The sequence below is a fragment of the Eufriesea mexicana genome, unplaced genomic scaffold (genome assembly GCF_001483705.2).
Source record: "Eufriesea mexicana isolate 0111107269 unplaced genomic scaffold, ASM148370v2 scaffold130, whole genome shotgun sequence".
In the NCBI taxonomy this organism is placed as follows: Eukaryota; Metazoa; Arthropoda; class Insecta; order Hymenoptera; family Apidae; genus Eufriesea; species Eufriesea mexicana.
Window position 1 is genome coordinate 235,648 of NW_016908311.1, and position 23,544 is coordinate 259,191.

The following is a 23,544-nucleotide window of genomic DNA, read 5'->3' on the forward strand; positions in this document are numbered from 1 at the left end:
AACGCACATACTGCTTGTACGCCGCGATATAATAATATATATAATATATATATATCTATGTATATATGTATAATATTTATATATGTATATGGTGTGTATCGCTCGCGTTTAGGGCGCCAGGTTTCATCTTTTTCCCAAAATTTTTTTTTAACCCTCGTCACATAATATCAAATATTTATAATTATTCACTCGTTCTGCCATGCGTAATATCGTTTAGCGTGTAGCGTGGATCAGTATTGCGGTGTGTATGTCTCTGTGTGTGTACTTTTTTTCTCTTTACGCCTAAAAATCGCCTTCTTCTCATGTAATTATTTACAATCGTTCGTCGTTAATTAATCGTTATGTTTCGCATTTCGTGTCCTGTACACGTCGCTCCTACATTATCCGTCCACGAGAGTGGTTCTCTCACGACGAAGAGGAAGGGTAAAAATTATCCGAGGAAAGAAAGAAAAATTAAAAAAAGAAAAAAGAAATAAAAATAATAATAAGTAAAAGATAAAAAAAAAAAGGGTGAAGAAAGAAAAACATAGGAAATCTCGAGGAGAATTTTACATCTAGTCCAATCGGTTGGTTCTCCTCGAATTTTCCCATCTTCACTCTCGTCTGTTCTCTCTTTCTCTCTCATTTTCGCTTCGCTTTCCACCCCTAAAATACTATCGACATTTGATCGATCGTTGCTCTCTCGCTCTCTCTCGCTCTCTCTCACTTACTCGCTCTTCGTCCCGATTTAATTAAACACTCACACATGCAGTGCACTCATACCACACACCAGGCAACCCGGAAATTAATGGATATATTTGTTCGACTACACGGTAGCCACAGCGCTCGACCAATGGAACGAGAGAGACGCTTCATCTCCCTATCTTACATTGTTCCTTAATCATCTGCGTCTCCGTGGTTCACTAGAAGGTCTTCGACTCTCCACCAATTACGCTGTCTCATCGATACCTTCTTCACTGTCTGACACTTTCGACGACCGCGAAGTTGACGAAATTTTATTTCCCTTTTTCCCTCTTTGCTTCCTTGTTTATAATATCGAACAGCTGAGTTCACCGACGGGTTTACGAGAGAGATCGAGCAATCCGATCCTCTCACCCCATTGGACGATCGTTAAAACTAGATTACTATTTAGAAGGAAAATCGACACGCCGCCACGACATACGTCCGCAGGGAGAAACTCGCGTGATTCGAGCGATATCGTGATAGACGATCGAGCTGCGAGCACGTCCAGAAATTATCAGGAAGACCTTCGTAATTTCTCGACGAGGAAACCACGAATCGACCGGTCGTTTCTCCTTTATTTTACGATCTTCGCTTTATCCCGGTTCTTAACTCGGTCTTATCATTTTATCTAACGACGTTCATCGAAACAGAAGGTGTCCGCGACGAATTCCCTCTTTCGATTTTGGTTTCGACGCGTGCTTACACGAGCTTTAAAACGGATGACGATCACATGCTGCAGAGACAGGAAGCTTCGAGGAGAGGGCTTTAAGCGTGCAAGACATCGAGGCACGTTTCGATTCTTTTCTTTTTCCTTATTCTTTTCTTTTTCTTTTTTTTTTTTTGTTGCTTTCCTTCCCTCTTAAGAAAACTCTCGGAACGCTTTCTAATTCGTCTCTTTGATCAACGATCCGCTCAACCGATTACAACTGTCTACGTGTGCCGATCAAATGACTGATTCTGTCTACTCTAACGATCGATTTCAGCAGAACGATCGATGCCGTATCGTAGACGCGATTTCTTTATTTTATTTTATTCTTTTTATTTATTTACTTTTTTTTTTTGTTCATGCTCAAGACCGATGCTTCCACAATCGAAACGCGTGATCGAAAATCAACGAGGATCGCAGTGTCGCTAGCGATGACAATAACAATAATAATAACCACTAAAATACGCGCTATGTATATTATTTCTGTACAAAGTGTGTGTATGTGTGTGTGTGTGTGTGTGTATGTGTGTAATTGCACAATCGCATTTTTCTTCCTTTTCTCGTGTCTCGTCGTGTTCGTCGCTGAAACGGAGTTACATTTAATATAATATTCTTTCTTCTCGCTTCCTTCCACTTCCCGCCTTCCCATTTTTCTTTCTCGCCTGCTTGTTTCGTGTATAGTAAGTCAATAAGCGTTTGCTCCTCAAGGCAGCTCCGCAAATAGAGAAATAGTGATACCTGGCAGTAAAAAGGAAAAATAGTTTGTCTTGTCAATTCGAACAAGATTGTCATAGATATTCGCACGCGAGTGTCGATTCAAAACACGCCTCTGTCCGCGCGCGCAAATGGAACAATGCTTAATTATAATAAACTACGCAACGTTAGCGCGATACGAACAACGAAGTCATCGATTGAAAACTCGATTAAAATCACGGTCCGTGGAATTATATCGATAAATCACATAATAGCCGCCATATATCGCGAAGCCTGCGTTATTTTCTTTTTATCCCATATATATATATTTTTTTTTTTCGTTTTTCAATTTTCTATTTTCCCCTTTGCAATTTTGTTCGTTCGTCTCGATAAAAACGAAGTGTTCGTTTCGTTTCGTTTCGTTGAAAAAATTTTTCTTTCCTTCCGAGTCGATGATAATTCGCTATCAGTTACATATTTTGTTCTTTATCATTTTTTTTTTTCTTTTTTAAACGTCAACATATAAAAATATCTCAAACTAACGCATCTTTAAACAACTAAATCGAAAGCTAAATCAATCTTCCTTATCGACGGCTCTCAACGTCTTCTTCCGTTTCCTGTCTTTCCGTATTTCTCACGTTCTTTATTTTTCTCTTGCTATCGTTTACAGCGATGCACGTTCTTCTCGTTTCCAACGTCGAGTTTGAGTATTTCGCGAATTATCCGCAAGATATCGTTATCACACGAACGCTAAAGGGTTAAAACTTTTCTCTTTAGGAATCGTTTCACGTATACGCGTTTGATGCCAGGTGACACTGACGAGCTAGCTTGATGGCAAAAGAGAAGTATGGTGTTTCTACATCTACGGGAAGATCCGTTCACACGCGAGCTCACACCGGTGTATTTTTCATTTCTCTCGTCCTTGATCAAAGAAATTTCAGCGACCACGAAGAGAAGCTATTTCAAGCGTGGTCTTCGTCAATCGTGCTACTTTCTATCGTCTGTTATCGATCTAACTATTATTACTTCCAATGTATACGTTTAATTCGCATATTACCTTAAAGTTTATTTAAAGACATCTCTCTCTCTTTTCGATTAGTCTAGCTGTCTCGATAAAAGTGAATAATCAATGCCTCGCGGTTCAAATCGTTCAGAGAGTCGGCAAAGTCTCGCAGACGCCGCGGAACAAGCAATCAGCTGCTCTCCTTCAACAGAGAGGTTCCGCGAACCCTCGTACAAAAGGAGTCTTATCATTACACGTAGAACGACGCTTTTGATTTTCTAAGTTGCGAATTTCTAACTGCAATCTTAGTCTCTACCGTTCTCCAAGTACCATTTACGACTCGTTAATCTATCTTCATCGATCTTCTCTCATCCTACCTACCCTTCTCTCTCTTTACTCCTTCGGTTATCTATTTATTTATTTATTTACTTTACTTTACTTTAACTCTTTTTTTGGCATCGAAAGAATGCAAAAGTGCTCAAAAAGATATCCGCGCTGGATAACGATTCTGCAAGGACCAGGACGTCGTATCGGGTGAGCCGAGGTGTGAACGAGCCTTGTAACGAAGAGAAATCAGCGAGTGACCCGACGCGATCCCCTTGCAATTTTCTTTCGCATTTCTCTGATCATTCCATGGGACGGGTCACCCTATCACAATCTTCGTCGACGTCGTGGAGACGTTCGTCGTCAGCGCTGATGGCGGATGACCCGATGGGGGATGATGGATGACGACTACCGATGAGAGAGACGCGATGCATGACACGATGACGACGAGGAGACGACGACGAATGACAACACGACGCAGCAACGTCATAAAAAGAAACCACCGTCACCGTCGCCCGAGTACCGCGGAGTAATAGTAACTCCTCCCGTCGTGATAATACCCTCGGTAGCCACGATCAACCGAGAGAGATTTTTATCCAGCCTCGACGCGAGGCCACCACACTGCACCTTCACCTATACCCGCACCACCACACTGTAGCACCTCAACACATTGCAATTGTCATGGCCTATGGAACCTGAAACAGAACAGAATATAAATACGCTAGGGTCTGACTTAATCGCGGGGGAAGAATGGAGTTGGAGTCTGAAGTAAGGGGTTGATCATTTCACTAATTCGAAGAAAAGAAAGAAATTTGAAGCTATTGTTATATCTTGGAATATTTCTGGTGGGAAACTTGTGCTTGAAGATTTAGGGTATATGAATATTTAATTTACAAGGAATAGGACGGAAGTTCATTATTTCTATTATAAATTTGGCTTCAATGTTAGAACTGGCAAACGAATTAAGGCGATTAGATCTGAGATAAAGGTCAAACTCGAGTTACGTTATTGCCATAGATATACCAAAAACTAGCCTACCTGGTGAGGTGTCGGCTGTCTTCATGAACGGCCATCTCCGAACTCTTAAACTCGTTCAACTCCTTCCTAATGGCTGCCTTGTCCTTAGGAGTCAACCGCGTCCAGGGTTTGTCGGCCCTTCTGTCGTAGTCGTGGGCCTGCGTGACTTCGATGTAGTCGTTGAACCTGATGATCTATTTGACAAGAACAAGGACATTAAAATTCCATTCGATTTCACCCCATTTCACCCACCGCGAGAAAAATAATTAAAAAGAATACGCGAAAAATACCTTCTTTTCCTTAAGCTCTTCGACGGTCGGTCGAAAGCTGAGCTTCCGCAGCAGATACCGCTTTTTCTCCTCTTTCTGCTTCTTCTCCTCCGCGGGACTTTGCTCTGCAAATAAATCACGCTGTATCCATGGTGTTTCAGAAAATTGAAAATTTCGAGAACAATCGAGAATTGTACATCGATATCGTCGGATATCGAAGAGAAATTCTATGTCGACGTGAGTTTTCGAAGCTTACTTTTCAAAATGTTTCGTTCCTCGAGTTCCTCCTGGGTTGGCCGCATGCTCAGCCGCCTGAAACAAGAACGCCGCGAGAATCAGTGCAGGTCTATCGGTTTTAAGCCGCTTTTCTCTTCGGCGGCGATCGGTTGAAAAGGCGAAAGGAGGGTGTAAAACCAGCGAGCAGGCAAATAAGTGAATCACCGTGGTCAACTGTTTGCCCCATGATCCGACGTAATCCTCTCAGTGACAGCTGTCGGTTTAGTCACGTATTCTTCCACGGATACCGCTTCAAAGTATTACGTCGGACGCGAAAGCATCGCGATAGACGTTTCGATTTTTCGGAAAGACTATTTGTCCAAGATACCACGATATCTCCTAGATTCAATATTACTTCTACGATTTCACGTGATTTTATAATTTTAATAGCCCTACTTCATTTTTACGTTACTCAGCTGCTATAAAATAATTTTCCAATCTTTCAAACTAAAATACGAAATTTTCTAGGACTCTTTCTAGTCCCTGTCAAATCCACTGGCCCCAAAATTGACGAAAAGTTACCTCGCTATTAACCCTTCACACTCGAATTTTTTGATATAAAGACAGAACAATTCGAAGCTTTTCTCGTATCTTTTTAAGCTCGATGTTAAATGCATTTATGCTAAAATAAAATCAGGGATGGGTTCGAAACTAACTTTCCAATCTTTCAAACTAAAATACGAAATTTTCTAGGATTCTTTCTAGTCCCTGTCAAATCCATTGGCCCCAAATTTGACGAAAAGTTACCTCGCTATTAACCCTTCACACTCGAATTTTTTGATATAAAGACAGAACAATTCGAAGCTTTTCTCGTACCTTTTTAAGCTCGATGTTAAATGCATTTATGCTAAAATAAAATATTTTAATCCGCGAACGAATTATCAAGCCTTCGCGTGGCGAAGATCAATAGACGATGGCGCGCGAAGGACGTTGCGATCGGGCCTTCGATCACGATCGAGGAATTCGCGTTCACCACCCAAGGGTTCCACGGGGCTTGAGGAAACAAATGCTCGTGTTCCCGGTTTAATTCCTAAATTTAGGAACCGTGGCTGCGTGAATGCGAGTGCATAAATTCGGCGAACACAGCTACTCGCCTGGCCGATATCGCGAACGGTTCAGGCGAGCTTTTCTATGCCGGCAGAGGCAGACGTCGCTATTCATGGCAACGCGAGATACGCGAGGATTCAGTGGCTGTTTCAATGGCGGACGATCAATGGACCGGCCTCGAATAATGCTGCCATGCTTCTCCCTATTATTTTTTATTCCCTTTCTATTTTACCGGCATTAAGCACGCGCGGTTTATCGAAGCTTTTAACGATCCTCCACGAGGAAGTTTCCGTTTTTGTTTAGTCTTTCATCCTATTTTTCTCCTTTTCTCTTTTCCGCTTTATTTTGCCAATTCGTTTTGGAGAAAATTGTGACGATTTTCGGGGGAGGGAATATGGTCGTAGAGAAAAATAAATTTCGTTTCGTTTTCGAGAGTTAATTAGGTTGTAGGTGATTAACACTAGGTTTACAGACGCTATCTCTATAGATACGCTATTTAGATAATAAACGTTATTTATATAGATAAATAGACGCTATTTCCACATATTTGACACCTGTCAAATTGACAGGTAAAAGAAATCACGTGTCTTTTTTTTTTAACGATTAGTTTAATTTAAAAACTGTTGGAAGTCAGCTACGCCCATGCAACGATGACGACAGGCCTGTTATAGGTTGCAGACCAATACCGACCTTTGGACTTCAAGGGGTCGGTTTTGGGGGTTTAAAAGGGCCTGCTGTCCCTCGGAGCTCCTCACTCTCAAATCAGGAACAGTACAGATATCTTATACATTGTGACTCACAGTGGCATTAAAAAGGACTCTAGTATTTCATTTGTATATTGCATAAAGTGCATAAATTTCACGTATATTAAACCTTCATAAATACAATTGCTGTATAACTGAATACAGTTACTTCCCTGCACGTTAATCATTTGGCTATTTCCTTCACGAAATTCCCAACAAAAACAATTACAATATTAACAGTCTTAATATAAGTTAACTAAATCAATTAGCATGGTATAATTGAAGCAACCCATCTGTCAAATTGACGGGTTCCGTAAATCTAGTGTTAAAGTATCACGTGGTGCCCTGATCGGTAGGTTTTCTTCATCTGCTCGCCTAATTTTTTGGCGAAATTAAATAGTATACATGTGTTTATTAAAATTTTGCTTGAACCGGTTTGTTAATGACAAATAAAGGAATGAAATTGTGAAGAGTGAAGTAAATTTGGCATCGTGACATTCGCGAAGGATAATTCCCTCGATTTTAATTTCCATGAATTTCATTTTGTCGCGTTTCTATGAAATTTTATTTAAATATTATTCCTATTTCGCAAATCTTCTTCAAAATTCCTATAAAAAGTATCCCGCATCTGTAATTAATTCCACGAGGATTTTTATTTCTCGTTTTTGTATTTTCTATTATTTTTAATTTCCTTCACCTTCAATTCCTGTATTCTCGATTCCCATTTTTAATTCTGGTTTCTTCAGTGACGTGGATGTCACTGTCGAAGCTCTGATAGATTGGAAATCGGGGAAATATTCCGATCGATCCGGGTTCGCGAGGAAAAGAAGGAAGAAAGGAGAAAGAATATTTTTTCACCTGATGAGCTTGGCACCGATTGCCTCCTTCGTTTCCTGCCTCTCATTGTCCGTCTGCAGTTGAAGGATGTTCCTGTTGATGAGCTCCTGCCTGTCTGGCCTGAGGGCGAGCTTCAGCGACAGCGACTCCTTGCGCGCAATCTTTGCTGCCAACCGGCCTGCAATTACACAAACAATTAGTCTCTTAATTAAACATCCCTTATGTGCTTACGACTCTCAGACGTGTATCTCGTTTGGCTTCCCTAAGTGACAATTAATTTTCTAAGCAACTCGTTAATCGACTTTACATAATACACTCGAAATTAAATCTCAGATATTTTTCTCGTAAACTCGATTGAACAATTTGCAAAATTTTGAATAAATTATAAGAATCTTTTCTAGGCTTAAGTTTTATTCTGGAGGCGATGACAAATAATTTTCTAATTAATCGAATTTATGTAACACATTCGAAATTAAATATTAGGTACTTTTCTTAGAATCTCGATGTAACAATCGTGTAAAAAATTTGCAAAATTTTTAATAAATTATAGGAATTTCTTCTAGACTTAAATTTTGTTCTCAAGACGACGATAATTAATTTTCTGGCGTCAATTGAATTTATCTAATAAATTCAAAATTAAATCTCACGTATTTTTCTTATAATCACAATATTACAATCGTGTAAAAGGTTTGCAAAGTTTTTAATAAATTATAGGAATTTCTTCTACGCTTAAATTTTGTACTCGAGGCGACGATAATTAATTTTATAAGTAATCGAATTTATGTAATAGACTCGAAATTAAATTCCAGGTATTTTTTTATAATCGCAATATTACAAACGTGTAAAAGATTTGCAAAATTTTTAAATAAATTAGAGGAATTTTCATACTAATCGAAATTAAATTAGATTTCTCTGTGATCATTGCTGCAATATTAGGTGTGAGATTAATTTAATTAAAAATTATGTACGTAGAATAACATATTTATTCCTAAATTCCTCCGTTTCCTTTATATCTTCCAAACCAAGAGTCAAATTTTTATATTTACTACGCAGTAAATCAAATTTCTCTCTACTCTCTTATCATCTCTATAAAACATAATATCAGATTAAATAAAAGAAAAATTGAAATATATATTTTAGACCTCGTCTTATCTCTAACCATTTATCTTTATTCACATCCTCGCACAATAGCCTCGCTATCGTTACACGTCAATGTCCACGCGGCGGCCATAATTCAACGCAAGCATGACAGTCTATATCCACTGATCAAGGCACGCGGTAATCTTCCATCGAACCTTTCCATTCTATTTTAAACAACGACTTATTTAAATTCGATGGCGATTTACCAGTGACAAGGGCTGAGCAGCTGAGGCTGCGATGCAACGATGGCTCGCGTTTGAAGGGTTCGATCGAGCCACAGGCGATCGACAAAGTCGACGCGGTCCAGATCGACAGCATGGTGTCATCGCTCTGTCCAACCCTCGACCTCTCTCCCAATTCCTCTCCCAATTCCTCTCCCGATCTTCTTCCACTCTCCTCGAACCTATCTCGATTTAACTCCACTCGACGAACGTGAAAAATCGCTCGACCGCTTCTTCCACCCTGTCTCGATTTAACTCCGCTCTACCTACGCGAAAAATCAGTTGACCACTTCTCCACCAACCTCTTTGGATATAACCAAACTCGAAGAACGTGAAAAATCGATTCACCGTTTCCTCCAACCTATCACGATTCAACTCGAAGAGCCTGAGAGATCGTTTGACCGCTTCTTCGAAGCTCTTCTTCGACGTTGAGGAATTTGGTCGGGGGTGGATGTACCCTGGTTTTGGGGCACGAGAAAAATTCCCGATCTTCGTGCGATCGATACGCAAGATTTTACGGATGGTGCTCGATCGCGATTCGAAAGTTGCTTCTCGATAGGAGGCGGAAAACTCATGCAAAACAACGGCCAGAAACACACTGAATTGCGTGATCACGCGTCTGTCTATGTGAATAAACGTATCGCGCCGGGAGTATAATTAGTACGGACCGTGAATGCTGATTTCGTGGCTTTGGCAATCGAGCTATCGGAACTTTTTCGCTATTCTTTTCACGCTCTGTGTTTTCTTTACCGCGGTGGTTTATCGGTCCTCGGGAACCGTCGTGGAAATTTACTTTGTCGTCCTGCTTTCGGTGTGTGGCAAACGATACTACACCCTGAGGACCCTAGCGATCCTCGAGTACCTTCAAGATGGTGTATTTTGAGCAGAAAATAATAAATTTCGCATAATATAATATAATATAAAAATATAAACTCTTGTAAACACGTGCCTCATCAATTACTATATTTTATGCGTCGTATTAACCTGATCTTTTGGTACGTTTTCGTGTATCTTGTATTTCTATATTCTCCTGTGCAATAATGGATATTTACCCCGTTTAATGAATAAATAAATTATGAATCGAATTCGATATTAATTCTATTTCGACGTAATTAATTTTGGTAATTAATTCAATTCCAATGGTTAATTATTAACAGTTCAATTCCGATTGATTCATGCAGTTGGTAATGTTGTCGGACCGACGAGTTTCTAGAGTAGCTATGGCTTTTACAGTTCGGTTAGCGGGATACGGTCGCGACTCTGATCATTTCACTGAAAAACGCGCGATAATTCGAGCTAGGGTGCTTCGAAACGTGTAAACGAAATTAACGAACGCGAGCTCTCGATTCTCGGGGCACGACTGTTTCGAGTTGCTGAACGAAGCGTCGAGCAGTGTCTAATTGGACACACGAGGTGGAATTAGTCCAAGATCAAAAGTCACGTTCGCAGTCCTCTCATGCAAAATTTCTCGCGATCGCGTGTTCCTGGGTATATTCCAGCAAGATTAGAAATATTTATCGAAGCCCCTCTAATTCCGAGCCGGCTAAAAATGATTCTCGAATAACGAGCGATCGATTTTATCTACTTGAAGAATTTATTTGCCGAATTTATTCGGGAGTCTGGATGAATAATCGAACATCGGAAATGGTTCGTTTTCGTCGCTCTCCGCCCTTCCACGAAGGGGAGATGAAAAATAGATGAAGCTAGTTCGTCAGGAAAAGGCACTCTGCAGTGTAAAACTGGAATCGTATGAAATAAAACGTGTAATAATAACTATTCGAATTAACCCTTTGCACTTGAGAGGCGCCTCTCAGTCGCCATTTAACCAGATTCTAAAGATGGATATTAATTAATATATCAAATTTACAAGTACCCAACGATGCGTGGAATACCGAAGTAAAGTAATTCTACGTCTTAAGTTGCATACGATTTCTTATTTACCGATTTAAAAATATCGTTGATTTTATGACAGAAGATCTTCGAACTACTATTTTTCTGGAATGAAAAAATCACCGAGTGCAAAGGCTTAATATTTCCAAGACTCCATTAAATATTTCTTTTTCCTGGAAATATTCGATTTCTTATTTATGGCAGAGAGTCTTCGAATTACTATTTTCCTGTAACGAAAAATTCACCGAGTGTAAAGGGTTAAAAATAACGAATAAATCGAAAGACGAATAATTTATTCACAATTCGCGAAAATAGATGTAATTTATTCAAAACAATATTCTGTTTCGATTTGCAAATTTAAATACGGTATTGTCGATTTTTCATCTCGAGCAGCCCTTATGCAAATTAATCTAGAGTCTGTAATTTCGTCGACTTTCTTGATTCTCTTTACAACCGATACTCTTCCACGAACAAAATTCATCTCGTTACGATCACAGCGATTTTTCGAAGTAAATCAATAATCGTTTCATCTGCGAGTCTCAATACCCCTGGAAAAAGCATTTCGCGAAGGCACAAAAGCGTATCAGGATGTAATTTTTGAAAGGGATTAACTCGGCTCGCATTAAAAGCTAGAGCAAGCGCGGAAGAATCGGATGGAGCAATAGCAGGGTGGGAAAGTAGCCGGAAGAATCATTAACGAGTCGTTTAATTGCTTCGGATTAATTGTCAAGCGATTCACGTTCGCATCTGGCGTAGGTGGGGCCGGGAGAGGGAGAAATTTCAATTAGAAACGGTGACCGTTGCAGCTGTATCGTTTATGTAATTCGCTGCTGCGGAGGGGGTGGAAAACCGGAGAAAAAGAAGCGGAAGAAGACGAGGGTCGTGTCGTGTTTCTCATTAAGCCAGGCCGACATCGAACGAGCTTTCCCTTGGAAAAAAAAGCTTTTACCCTTCCAACCGTGAGATATTATTAAAAAATATTTCTACCGGCACGGGGTTCCCTAAGTGGCATTTGCAATGGCGGAACTTCGTTAATCGACGAGAATCTGATCGATGGATCGACGATAAATTCTATGCTTGCATGGAAAAATATCGCATTTCGTGTATTTTCATTTTTAATCTACTGTTCGGAAGATCTGACTCAAAATTTGGAAGATTGCACTTTTGCCGTTGAAAGTTTCTGGAAAATTATGGAGAAATAATTCGAAGCTTTATTATTATAAACTCGATGGAATCTCGATAACGCGAATAATGTGAAAATTTAATGTATTCTAACGTTATTTTATATAATAATAATAGGGTTATTCGGTCATACGTCGCACGCCATTTGAGTCGCGGTGTTAAAGAAAATGGCGGCTTTCAGGCGTCCCTGGAGCGCGAAGAAATAATTATTATTACTACCCCTTAAAATTGCACGATTTCTTTGAAGCTAAGAAATTTGTATTTGTTCACTTTTATTTAAACGAATAAGCAAATCGTATGTTTAATAATCGAATTAACGAGTAACATAGAGTTTGTTGAAATCGCGATATGGAGCGGTTTTCCATGCAAGCACAGAATTGTCGCCATTGTCTACTGGATAGATAATAGATTATATTCGTTGCTTTGGTGTTTAATGATACCGACGCGAAGGAAAATAATATGTACGAAGACGATTGCGAGTCTCAGGGATGTTAAAAAACTCACGACAGAGCTATTCCCTTGTGGAGGATAATGAAATTTAGCCACCGCTCGATAATCCATTAATTAACTTCCAATTGGGAAATCGATGGCCCACCCTTAGCTTTTAATAAACGAAGCAGAAGGTAAGTATAGTTTCTATTTAATTCGCACCCTCTACGGAAACTTTCCTAGCGTATTGAATTTCCGCGAGAATACGATGGTTCTGCTTTCGGGACGTTTTAATTAAGCACCGAAGAGCACGTGTGTATTCTATGAATTTTCACGCAAGTTACGGGCTTTTAATTAAAAATAAAAATGGACGAATAAAATTATTTCGAAATGGATTTTTAAGCGAATTTATATTTATTCGATTTCGGTATTCAATTTTTGGTTCCTTTAAAATGGAAATTTTATTTAACGATGATTGCAGCGCGCAGTAGGGCTCTTTAATTGGATTGTCTGCGTTTCTACGTAGTTAGTCTTCAATGAGTGTTACGTAGGGGAGCATGTCTTTTAATAGCCAATGCAATTGACATTCTGAATGCGTCTCTATTGTTCCAATGATATAGTTTGTGGCAGAGATAGCGAGTTATTGATGTTGCACATTGTTACCAAACATAGACCGAAAGTGCAGAGAGAAATTTCACTGCTGAATTAATTTTTTGCGAGCACCGTTGCAATATATCACCATTCAGCTTTGTTTGCCGTTCGTTTGATAATTTTCTTAAAATGCTGACTGTCGCGTGAATTTTGTACACGTTATTTCCAAAGCTGGAGTATTAACTTTCGCACGATACGTTGTAATATGCATACACGACATTTATTCCTTATTTACAACATAAAATTGTTCCGAAAATAATACTGTGTCTTATTCAATAATTAAATTATAGAAAAAGAAATTAATGTCCAATCACAAAAAATAATAAACTCTACGAAAAAATAAAAAATACCCACAATATACACCTCGTGTAAAAATGAATATACTTTATCCCAAAAAATTATTCGAGAACCACACACACACCAAAAAAAAATAAGATTCCCAAGAAAAGAAAGATAAAAGATATCCCAACATCAAAACAATTGTAACTATATAAATTCTAATTTTTAAATTACGATTATAATTACAAAATTACGATACCGTTAGAAAATACCCTAAATTTCCCGATTACGACTATCCATCTGATTCAAACATTCCAATTACACCCAACATCGGCTATATATAACCATCCTACCACCCAAAACATCAAACCACCCCTAATCGCCCACCTCTTCGATCCACTCCCATCTAGAACCACCCTCCTCATCGCACAGCCATCACATCCACTTCCGGTACTCACTTTTCTCATCGTCGTACTCGTCCCTGTAGAGTACCTGTCCGTCTCCAGGGTCGCCGTCGGCGTCCTCCCTTATCACGTACGGCCTCGCGTTCTCCTTGTTCTCCAGGGTGCACGGCAGGGCGAGCCCGAATCTGACTGGTCGGCTGCTGAAAGAATCGGCACGGGAAAAATCCGTTATTATTACTGTTCTGGTTAAACGGGGCGCTGGTTGACGCTACTCGAACCAATGTTCTACTCTACGACGCTTCAAGTACGAGATGCGGATATATGGAGGGGGATGAAACAACGATACACGGGCTGGACAGTATATGCACAGTGTGTACGTGTGTATGTATACGTGTGTGACACGTCGACGAAGATAACAGAAGCAAGTTGCCGGCTCTCCGTGAAACGGACGCCGTCCTTGTCCGTCACGAAATGGGTTATCAACGACGTCGACGCAGATAACGCCGTTTCCTTCGCGACGCGGATGCAGTTTTTCACGCTCAACTTCGCGTTTCCAGACTGCTCGAAACGCTCGCGATACCGCGAAAGGAAGCACCGACAGCTATTTCCTCTTTTCTTTTTAGATCCCGCCGGAGACCGGAGATCGCGTGACGGATGAAGCATGGCGCCTGATTTGTTTCTGTTACCATTTTTCGCAATGAGAAGATCGGTTCGAGGCTCGCTACGAAGGGGTTGACTTTGTCAGAGCTAATGATTTCAGCCGAGAACTGGTAGACTGCGAAATTGGACTTTGTACAGTTGCAGATATACTTTTGGGGTAGTTTTCAAGAAGCAGAATGGTGTCAGGTTCAGACGTATCCTTAATCCTTTGCACTGGATTCATACAGTTTCTGGTACTAGAATTACCGACTTGGGGAATATATTAGAGATGAGACGGAAGAGAAATGAGACAGACTAAGTACGAATGAAGATGGATATGACACGGCTCGTTGAACGTATGTCTAATGTATAGTAGACGCAAGTGATAATTACAGTACTATGATGAACATAAATAGGTATATAATAATTGAAGAAATTTTTCTTGACACGAAGATAATTATTTCGACTCGTTCGATAGTTCTAGTATTAACAGTCTGTGCATAGTGATTGTAGGATCATTGTATGATTTTAATAATAAAAGTAGGGCAAAGGATTAGGACACAAAGTAATAGAGAATAACAAAATATTGTAAGAGAAACGAACACGCATAAAGGTTTTAAATATCACAAACTCCAACGGTTTAAGCAGCTGGAACAGTGTAAGTCTTTAATGCCTTGAAATCCAGCTGTTCAAACGTTGAAATGTCACCTGAATTTAATTAACCCTTCAGTGATTACTCATGGTACTTCTACAGCAAAAACTAAAGCGCTCTAAATTACTCAAGGAATACTACTGATACTGTAGTCTATTATAATTAATATTACACAAAACCCTACATACTTGGTCTTGTTAATAATCCAAAAACTATCTCAATTGAATAAACCCAATTAAACTATACAAATCCACAAAAGTAACCAAAGCAGCGTACACCGAATCCAAACGAAATTCACCGACGTAACGATATCAGAATTTGAAGCCAAACTCACGGAAGAGTTAAAGAAAGCTCTCAACGAAATCGTGCACGAATTTTCATTACAAAAAAAGGATACATAAATAAAAAATAGAGAAAAAAAGGAGGAAGAGAAAAAGAAGAAAAATCCATAATTCTTGCCCGAAGAAACTCGGCAAAAGTTCAGTAGAATTCTGTAGGGCGCGTTATTTTCCACGCAGGAACACGATTCTCGGTGATGAAAGCGAACGAGCGTAAAAAGCGTGGAAGCCGCGCGGGCAATGAGAACGCAGAGAAGAGGGAACGCGAAGCGAAGAAACGTCACGGTTCCGGTGACGTTTCTTAATCCATTACAGCGAGAAACGAATAGAGCTGGTCTGCGAGAGCTCGATTCGTCGCTAACAATAAGATTCCCGAGATCCTCGTTCTCGTCGATCGATGGTTCGAGGTTCTCTGGCCGCATGAGACGCGGATAATGGAACGTGTGAAGCGTGGGCGACAGTTTTCATGGGTTTCCCTAGGGTTTTCTCATGCTTAAGGTCGTACGTTTACCATGCTCACGGCGTTCCTGATGCTGACACACAGAGAGAAGAAGAAAAAGAAGAAAAAAGGAGCAAGAGAAAATATATATACAGAGAGAGAAGTCGAGATGAAGATATAAAAAGAAAATCAGAGTAAAGAGAGAGAAGGGTTGTAAATGTCAGTAATAAATAAAGAGAACAGCGAGAAGAAAAAGAAGAGAAAGTGGAGCAAGAGAAAACACACAGAGAAAGAATTAGAGACAGGGATATAAAAAGAAAACCAGGGTAAAGAGAGAGAAGGGTTGGAACAGTCAGTAATAAGAAATAAGAATAGGAAGAAGAAGAAGAAGAAGAAGAAGAAGAAGGAATGGATGGTATGATCAATAACGATGGAGAAAAGGCAGAGAAAATATATATACAAAGAGAGAACTAGACGTATAAAAGGAAAACCAGAGCAAATAGAGAGGGGATGGAAGGTCGATAACAAAGAGAGAGGAGAGAAGAGAAAATAGAGAGAGTAAAAACTAGAAGAAATATACAAAAGATAGAACAGAGACTAGAACATTGTTCTCTGCGATCAACCGCCGTGAATAAATATACAAATATTTATACATAAATATTTAGATATAGATATACCAAATCGGTTCGCGCATGCTTAGTTAGACCAATGCCCAATTACCATATTCTCATCCTAGGCCTCAACGGTGGCCTTCTGGTTAAGCATAAGAAAAATACCACACGTTTAACTAGTGACTGACACATAATGTTGGTTTCTTTTTTCTTTTTTTTTTTTTCTTTTTTGATGGACGGATGCGCGAAGCTACCCCCTCGTGGGATTCGCCTCACACAGGAGCATCGTTCTCGATCCCTTCGATCCAACCTTCGAGTCGGACACGCGGCGCTACTCGCAAGCCGTACTTAAGCAATCGAGCACTCTCTGTACTTTACTTTTGGATTTACCGTCCGGGTTGTTACGTGCGAAACGCTGCCTCGTAAAGGGACCTACATAACGTTTACGCGATTGGGTAAATATATATACCGGTGCTCGGGCACGAGCTCGTGCGAAACGTTGCTGCTAGGTGCACTTTACCCGTCCGACTCGACAAGACGTTCGACTTAAAAATTTACAACTGCACAATTTAGCTGTAGCTTTTAATTTATAAATAATTCGCGAGTTCTAAACCGACGCGATAAAACCCAAAAAGTTTTCCATCGACTTAGTACACGGAGTAAGACGCAGAAAAGATACTACGTTCGACTGGGTTTTTAAGCCGAAAGGCGAGCTAGGTCTGACAAAAATCGCAGGATTCTCTATGTACATCGTATCACGCTGCGTTACGTCGAGATCCGGCGAGCAGAGTTTAAAATAGATCTCGCAGCGAAGCGAACCGTTTCAAGATCAATACGAACGGCGAGAATTGGATCGGTGCTGCGAAACTCGTGGAAACAAAACTGGAAGGAGCACGATCGCGCATCCATTTGAACGATGAATGAAAGGGCCTGCGAGAGAAAGAGAGAAGACAGTATATGCGGGAACACGGTGCACGTGCGCGTGAGAGAGATGACAAGGCCGGAAGGTGAAGAACGATGTTCCAGACGAGCTTCTCCAGGGTCTCGAAGGCGCTTTTTCATTAAAGCCAGCACGCTAATTAAACCCGAACAATCGTCGTGATCCCTTTCCTCGCCTAGCCGGGTGCACGTCGAAATCCTCGAAACGGGATGACAATCGAAGCAAAGGAGACATCTTATTAATCGACGCCTTGGAACCCCGAAGAACGCTCGTATCTCGCGACGAATCTTGTGCTCGAACGACGGAAAGACTCGTGGACATTCGCCGAATGGCCCAAACGTTTCAATCCCGTCTCTAGGACCTCTTGATCTTCGAAATCAAGACGTCCAGGTTTAATGGACTTTTGCTTTTGCTCTCGTTGCATGGCCATCGAGTCTTTCGCGAAGAATAGGTGTGTCTGAAGGGCTCCTCGTCAGCGGAGAATCGCTCGTCGTCGCACTAACTTGAAGGAGGCGTGCAGCTCCTGACGAAGGGTCAACGGCCTGTTCTCCTGCGTCGGCGTGTTCTGCGGCGTGCCAGGGCCACTTCCGGAGCTCCTCTTCTTCAGCACGCTCTTCAGCGGCACCGCGTGGAACTTAGGCTCCTTCGCAGGGATCTCCTCGATCCTGGACGTGTCGATGCTCGGGTCAGGCTGCGACATCATCGGCACGTACATGTTGTCCTCCTCCACGTCGAAGTCTTCTTCGTCCTCTGCGAGCAACAAAGGGAGATCGTGGGTCAGAAAACTGGCAGACTTTCGCGAGTAATTCTCTACGACAACGCGTGTTAACCCTTTCGGTACTACTGCGGCCATGAAACGTTCTCTGGACACTACCTATTGGCAGCATCCGCGATACGTCACCGATGACTGTCGTGATCCGAATGAAAAGTTTAGTGTCAATCACGCTCGAGACTTCTATGAATATCGCAAAACACGTTTTCAAAACGCGTTTCCAGTGCAACCACTCTTGCGGAAAACTTCCTCGTACCACAAATGTATAACCGCGGCCAGCTCCTCCGTACCGGAAGGGTTAAAACAGGTATCTTTGTCTCTTTTTAATTTTCTTCCTCTTCCCTATTCTTGCATTATCGCATTTCATCAGTGTAACTTAGTTATTTAATTATTATTAGGTTGGCAGAAAGATAATAGCGACATCTTTGATTAAAATGATAATTGCTTCGTTTGGAAGAAAACAAGCTTTGTTAAATGATTAAATGGTACAGTGACTATGTTGAATAATTAAAAATGAGATAGAGTTAGCGAATTATATATGTAAAGTAATGGCGGCGATTACTGGAAGCAGTGGGTTTCCTATTCTCGAAATAAGATAAGACACGTACCTTCGTCTTCGTAGTCTGACGACAAAGGGTTCCGTATTTGCCGCTGCTTAGCCAACAAGAGGGTAGGACTCGAAGAGCTGAACATCGGAGGAGGCGGAATCGGGCCGATCTCGCTCAACGGAATCGGCGGTTCCGGAAGTTCCGACAGCATCAGCGTGTTCTGAGGCGGGAGAGGGTAACACCTCTCTATTACCTGCTGGTTTTCGCTGCTTTGGTCTAGGACCCCCTTCTCCACTGAAAAAGAAAGAAAAGAAGCTCATTAATACACTGTTCAATTTATTTACCAATTTAGAGTAGTCATTATCACGACTACTAGTCTTGATACAGTCCTAACTTTATTCACCGAATTTATAGAAAATTATGAATTTCCTTTTTCGTAGAAATTCGTGTTTATTAAAATATCAATTTCCTTACAATATTTTCATAATTTTTTAAGTTTGTAAAGTAATTAGAGGAGGATTAACACTAATCCTTTGGAAATTTGTAAATTTTGATTCGATTCTTTCGCGATTATTCTTCCAATGTGCATAGTAAAATTAATTTCTGAATTTCCCTTCCATATTTTTCTTTCGGATATCTTTTATTTTTCCATCTACCTGTCATTTGAATGTCGTGGTAGGTTCTCATCTCATAATTGATGAGAATTGTATTATATTAAATTAAATTGCATCGAATGAACGCAATTGTAAAATTTTAATTAGATATACACGAATTAACGAGATGGTTAAGTATGCGGAAGTAAGATGGTTAGCAACGAGAGAGATTTAAATCGAGGATTAATAAAGTAATAGAATTGAACGTGTCTAGCTGCTTCGAGTGTCGCCCTATCGCATATTCTATTGGACCGAATTTCAATACCCCTGATTGAATTCGTATATAGAGTGGCCTACTTCTCTAGGATGGATCGAGTGACATGGAACATCCTATGATATTAGAATCTTTAAGATCGTTTCCCTTTTTCTCCTTTTTATCGATTCCATAGAAGACTCAAAAGTAAAATTGATTTTGAATTAGACAATTATGTTGAACAGCGTTATCCAAGATTAAAAAAATTCTTACAAAGTATATGTAACAAGAAAAATAATTGTATCATTCGCATAAAATGTGATACAAAGATTGCACGGAGCTGAAGACATTGAAATTTACCGAAAATCGATTGATACCAGAGAAACATGATTATTTAATTAACTAAACGTCGATACAAGAATATACAGGGCAAACTATACCAAATGAAGGTCACCCGAAGGTCAAGGGAAGTCATCAAAGACGTGTCACGAAGCTCGCAATCATTTAAAAGTCATTGCAGATTATGGCAGTCTCACTATCGAATACCAAGGTCACTAGAAGGTCAAGGATAGTCATAGCAGTTACGTTACAGGAGTTCAAACTCATTCGAAGGTCAATGAAGATTATCAGAGTAGTATAATCGAAGTTCAGAGGTACTCACAAATCAATAATCATTGAAATTACGTCAGAGAATCTAGAGGTTCGTTTTATTTATTATTTCTACCAAATATGCACAATAAATTATATACTTGGCAACCTAATTGTTGAGATTAATTAATAATATCAATAATAAAAATTGTATAATGATATACTACTACTACTACCACCACCACTACACTATTACTGCTATTACTACTATTAATAATAATAAATTAATAATTAATAATAACAATAAAATAATAAAATATAATAATAAAATTAAAAAAGATCGAATAAAATAAAATTAATAATAATAATAATAATATCTTAGTGACTCGCTTATGGTTAACTGACTAATTGTCTAACGTCCCTGGTATCGACACTATTCTTCCCACTCCAACCATGGAAGCTCGTACTTCCATGTATATATATTATAGTTCTATATACATACATATATCTTACTTTCAAAATATATATTACACTTATTACAACTATAATATTTCTTTTTTAATTGCCTACACCAATTAACGATTTACCTAAATATCGCGTAAAACTTTTCGAAACTCCAGCAGGGGGTGTTTCTTTTCACAACGGCAGATACAAACTCACCCCTCCTTCTTTCTGCCAAAAACAAACTATTCAAGAACCACAATAACTCGCACATAACCTCCGACGATTCACCACATTCGAGTCCACACAGTCGCCTATCAAATTTACTTGCCCTGCCACAATTTCAACCTACAACCTACCAACAACTCACCCCCGCTCCATCGGCCAGGCCATCTATCAAGCGACCTAATCAATCCCGACAATCTCGTTGCCATCAATCGAAACGACAATTTTCCCTCGTTACACGTCCACATAAACGTCCACACGTACGTCCACGCTCGAAATGCACTGCGAGTGTCAGAGCCGTAGTGGCCAGCGTTATTCATAGCCACTTCTCCGCGGTGTAGAAGAAACGCGTGCCAATCCTTTCGGGAAAACATGATTCATCGGGGAGTATAGATCCGGCGCGAAGCTTGGCAAGTGTGCACTGCTCCGTTCCGTTCTTGACAAATTGCGAAATTCCGTCACCCGCAGTTTTTCTCGCGGATTCCCTCGTGGCCTGCACATTTCCCCCGACCCCCTCCTGCCGCTTTCTTTTCCCGCTTTTCATTTCTTTCCTTTCGTCTCTTGGATTCCTCGTTTCCCGTTCCGTCACGGTTCATTCGTCATGGCGAGATTCCCGCGTAAATCGCGACGAACGAACGCTGCGTGGATTCAGAGGATGACGAACAGCGCGACGAAGGTTCCTCGTAAACTTGGGATTCGTTTCTTATTGTCGCATCCGGAAATGGCGCGGTTCTTCCGGCGTCGGGACGCGGATGGACTGATTTGGCAAGGGTTGCGAACGGGGTGCTATCGATGACACGGTTCTACTGGGGATTATTCGCGCGTTATTTCTGCGTGGGTGGCTCTTAGAATTTTCGCTGACAGGGGAAGGGTGATGGATGTGTCCTTTGTTCGAGATGCTTTCAGATCTCTGATCGAGATGTCGTTAAGTAATTGCGATTTCGATATTTCTGGGTTGATATCGTTAATATGTAGTAAAATTTGTATAATTTTAAGCAGGTATAATTCTTTTAGTCTTCGTGTTAGCGAGGCTAGAATGATGCATGTGCTCTCTGTCCTCGATGACTCTATTTATTTATTTTAAATCGTGGTTAAGCAATCGAGGTTGTAATATTTTTAGATTAAAATTCTGTTGCAAAGTGTGTAGCGATCATCATTCTCAATCTCGCCGGTATATGGATTCCTACTTGAAGGAGGTTCGAGGACTTTCTCGCAAGTTATAGAAGTTCCTATGCCACCTAAGTATCCCTGTCTTACTGATGAGTCCACTAGCAGGCCCAGGACGAAACGCACCCCTTCATTTTCCTATCGTCCCCCCAGACATCAACGACCCCCACAAGTGGCTAAAATTTTACATCGCGTGGAAGACATAATTTTCTACGAATTATATCATAATTCTCCTGTCCATGAAGCAAGCATTGATGGATATATAATTTTTCTTCATGGTTATAATTGTTATTTAACCTATTATCGAACAATTGGGATTTTCATATTAAAATTGCATTACGAAATGGCTGAGATTCAACACAGAGCATAATGAATAATTAAAGCTTTATTATACTCTTAAAAATCTATGGTCCTATTCTCACTAAACGCAGCAAATTTCTAAACCAAATTTACTCTACACATTTTGAGTGACACTTGCAAACACAACCAAATAACCGATTTAGCCTACATACACGAAGATTCAAGGATACGTCACAGTTTAAACAGCTAATTATAACTACAAACTTTTCTGACGCAAACTACAATTGTCAGCTATACTCCCAGCACCCAAAAGCCGAATAAGATAACCAAACCACGGCTAAGATATGAAAATCCGGGATTCCTATTATATTTATCTTCATCCCAAACTGTAATCACGATGCACGTAACGATCCACTTAGGAGACACTTAATTAAAAGTCAATGTAGCGATGCATTCGTACTAATTCCCGCCTATACACAGCTGGCAAGATTCTTTATCCAAGAATCTCGGAGTCGCCAAGTTCTGACGTTCGTTTCCGGGAAAAGCTCCTCGCTATTTTGCAAAGCGACTCGTTGGGCAACTTTCATTAAGACTTTATTAAAAAACTTTTCCCCCTGGCCAGGCAGGAATGTCTGAGTCACGTTAGAGACACAGGGTCCACCCAGCTGCAGTCCAATTTTTAACTGTTTCTTTCCATTTCGTCCAGTAGGGAATCAACTTCATCTCTAACCCTTTGTGGATGACCGCTGCATATATGCATTCAACGGAAATCATCAATTTGGCCGAGAAACTCATATATTCGTTGGGTTAAAACAACTGATAGGGTCGAGGGACTCATAAATGTGTCGTCCCACGTAAACGACTCGTTGCTATGGCCCAGAAACCCAAATGCGTCCGCTGTTGCGGCCCTAGGACCACACGTCCCAAGTTAAGTGGCGGATTATTTTATATTCTTATTACCAGCGTCGCTATGAATGAAAATCGCGTCATTAAGGCTTTCTAGCAAGCTATTCTTTTCATTTCCCAATTTAACATAAGTAAATGCGCCGGAAATTAGATACAATAATATAGATACAAAAAAGGAAACTGAAATGAACAAAAGGGGTTACAAATGAAAACTTAGACTATGAGATAGATGGCTCCAGCGTGAAGCCTCGCGATTTAAAATGAAACCTAACACGTTAAACGTCACGCCAGTTTTCCT

General features: G+C 40.3%; 1 protein-coding gene across 3 annotated transcripts in view; it reads right to left on the minus strand.

Moving 5' to 3' along the window:
• Nucleotides 1–2,322: 2,322 nt before the first annotated feature.
• LOC108555166 (phosphatase and actin regulator 2) overlaps nt 2,323–23,544 on the minus strand; it is a 446,127-nt gene continuing 424,905 nt past the window's right edge. For 2 of the 3 annotated variants that reach the window (XM_017910706.1, XM_017910704.1), the window contains 8 exons: nt 18,834–19,067; nt 17,957–18,203; nt 13,889–14,034; nt 7,660–7,816; nt 4,992–5,047; nt 4,757–4,860; nt 4,488–4,660; nt 2,323–4,144 (listed from right to left, as the gene is read on the minus strand). In XM_017910706.1, the coding sequence (XP_017766195.1) occupies nt 4,129–4,144; nt 4,488–4,660; nt 4,757–4,860; nt 4,992–5,047; nt 7,660–7,816; nt 13,889–14,034; nt 17,957–18,203; nt 18,834–19,067 (1,133 nt within the window). In that variant the 3' untranslated portion in view covers nt 2,323–4,128. The remainder of the gene's footprint in view (nt 4,145–4,487; nt 4,661–4,756; nt 4,861–4,991; nt 5,048–7,659; nt 7,817–13,888; nt 14,035–17,956; nt 18,204–18,833; nt 19,068–23,544) is intronic. The other variant, XM_017910705.1, reaches the window with a different exon arrangement.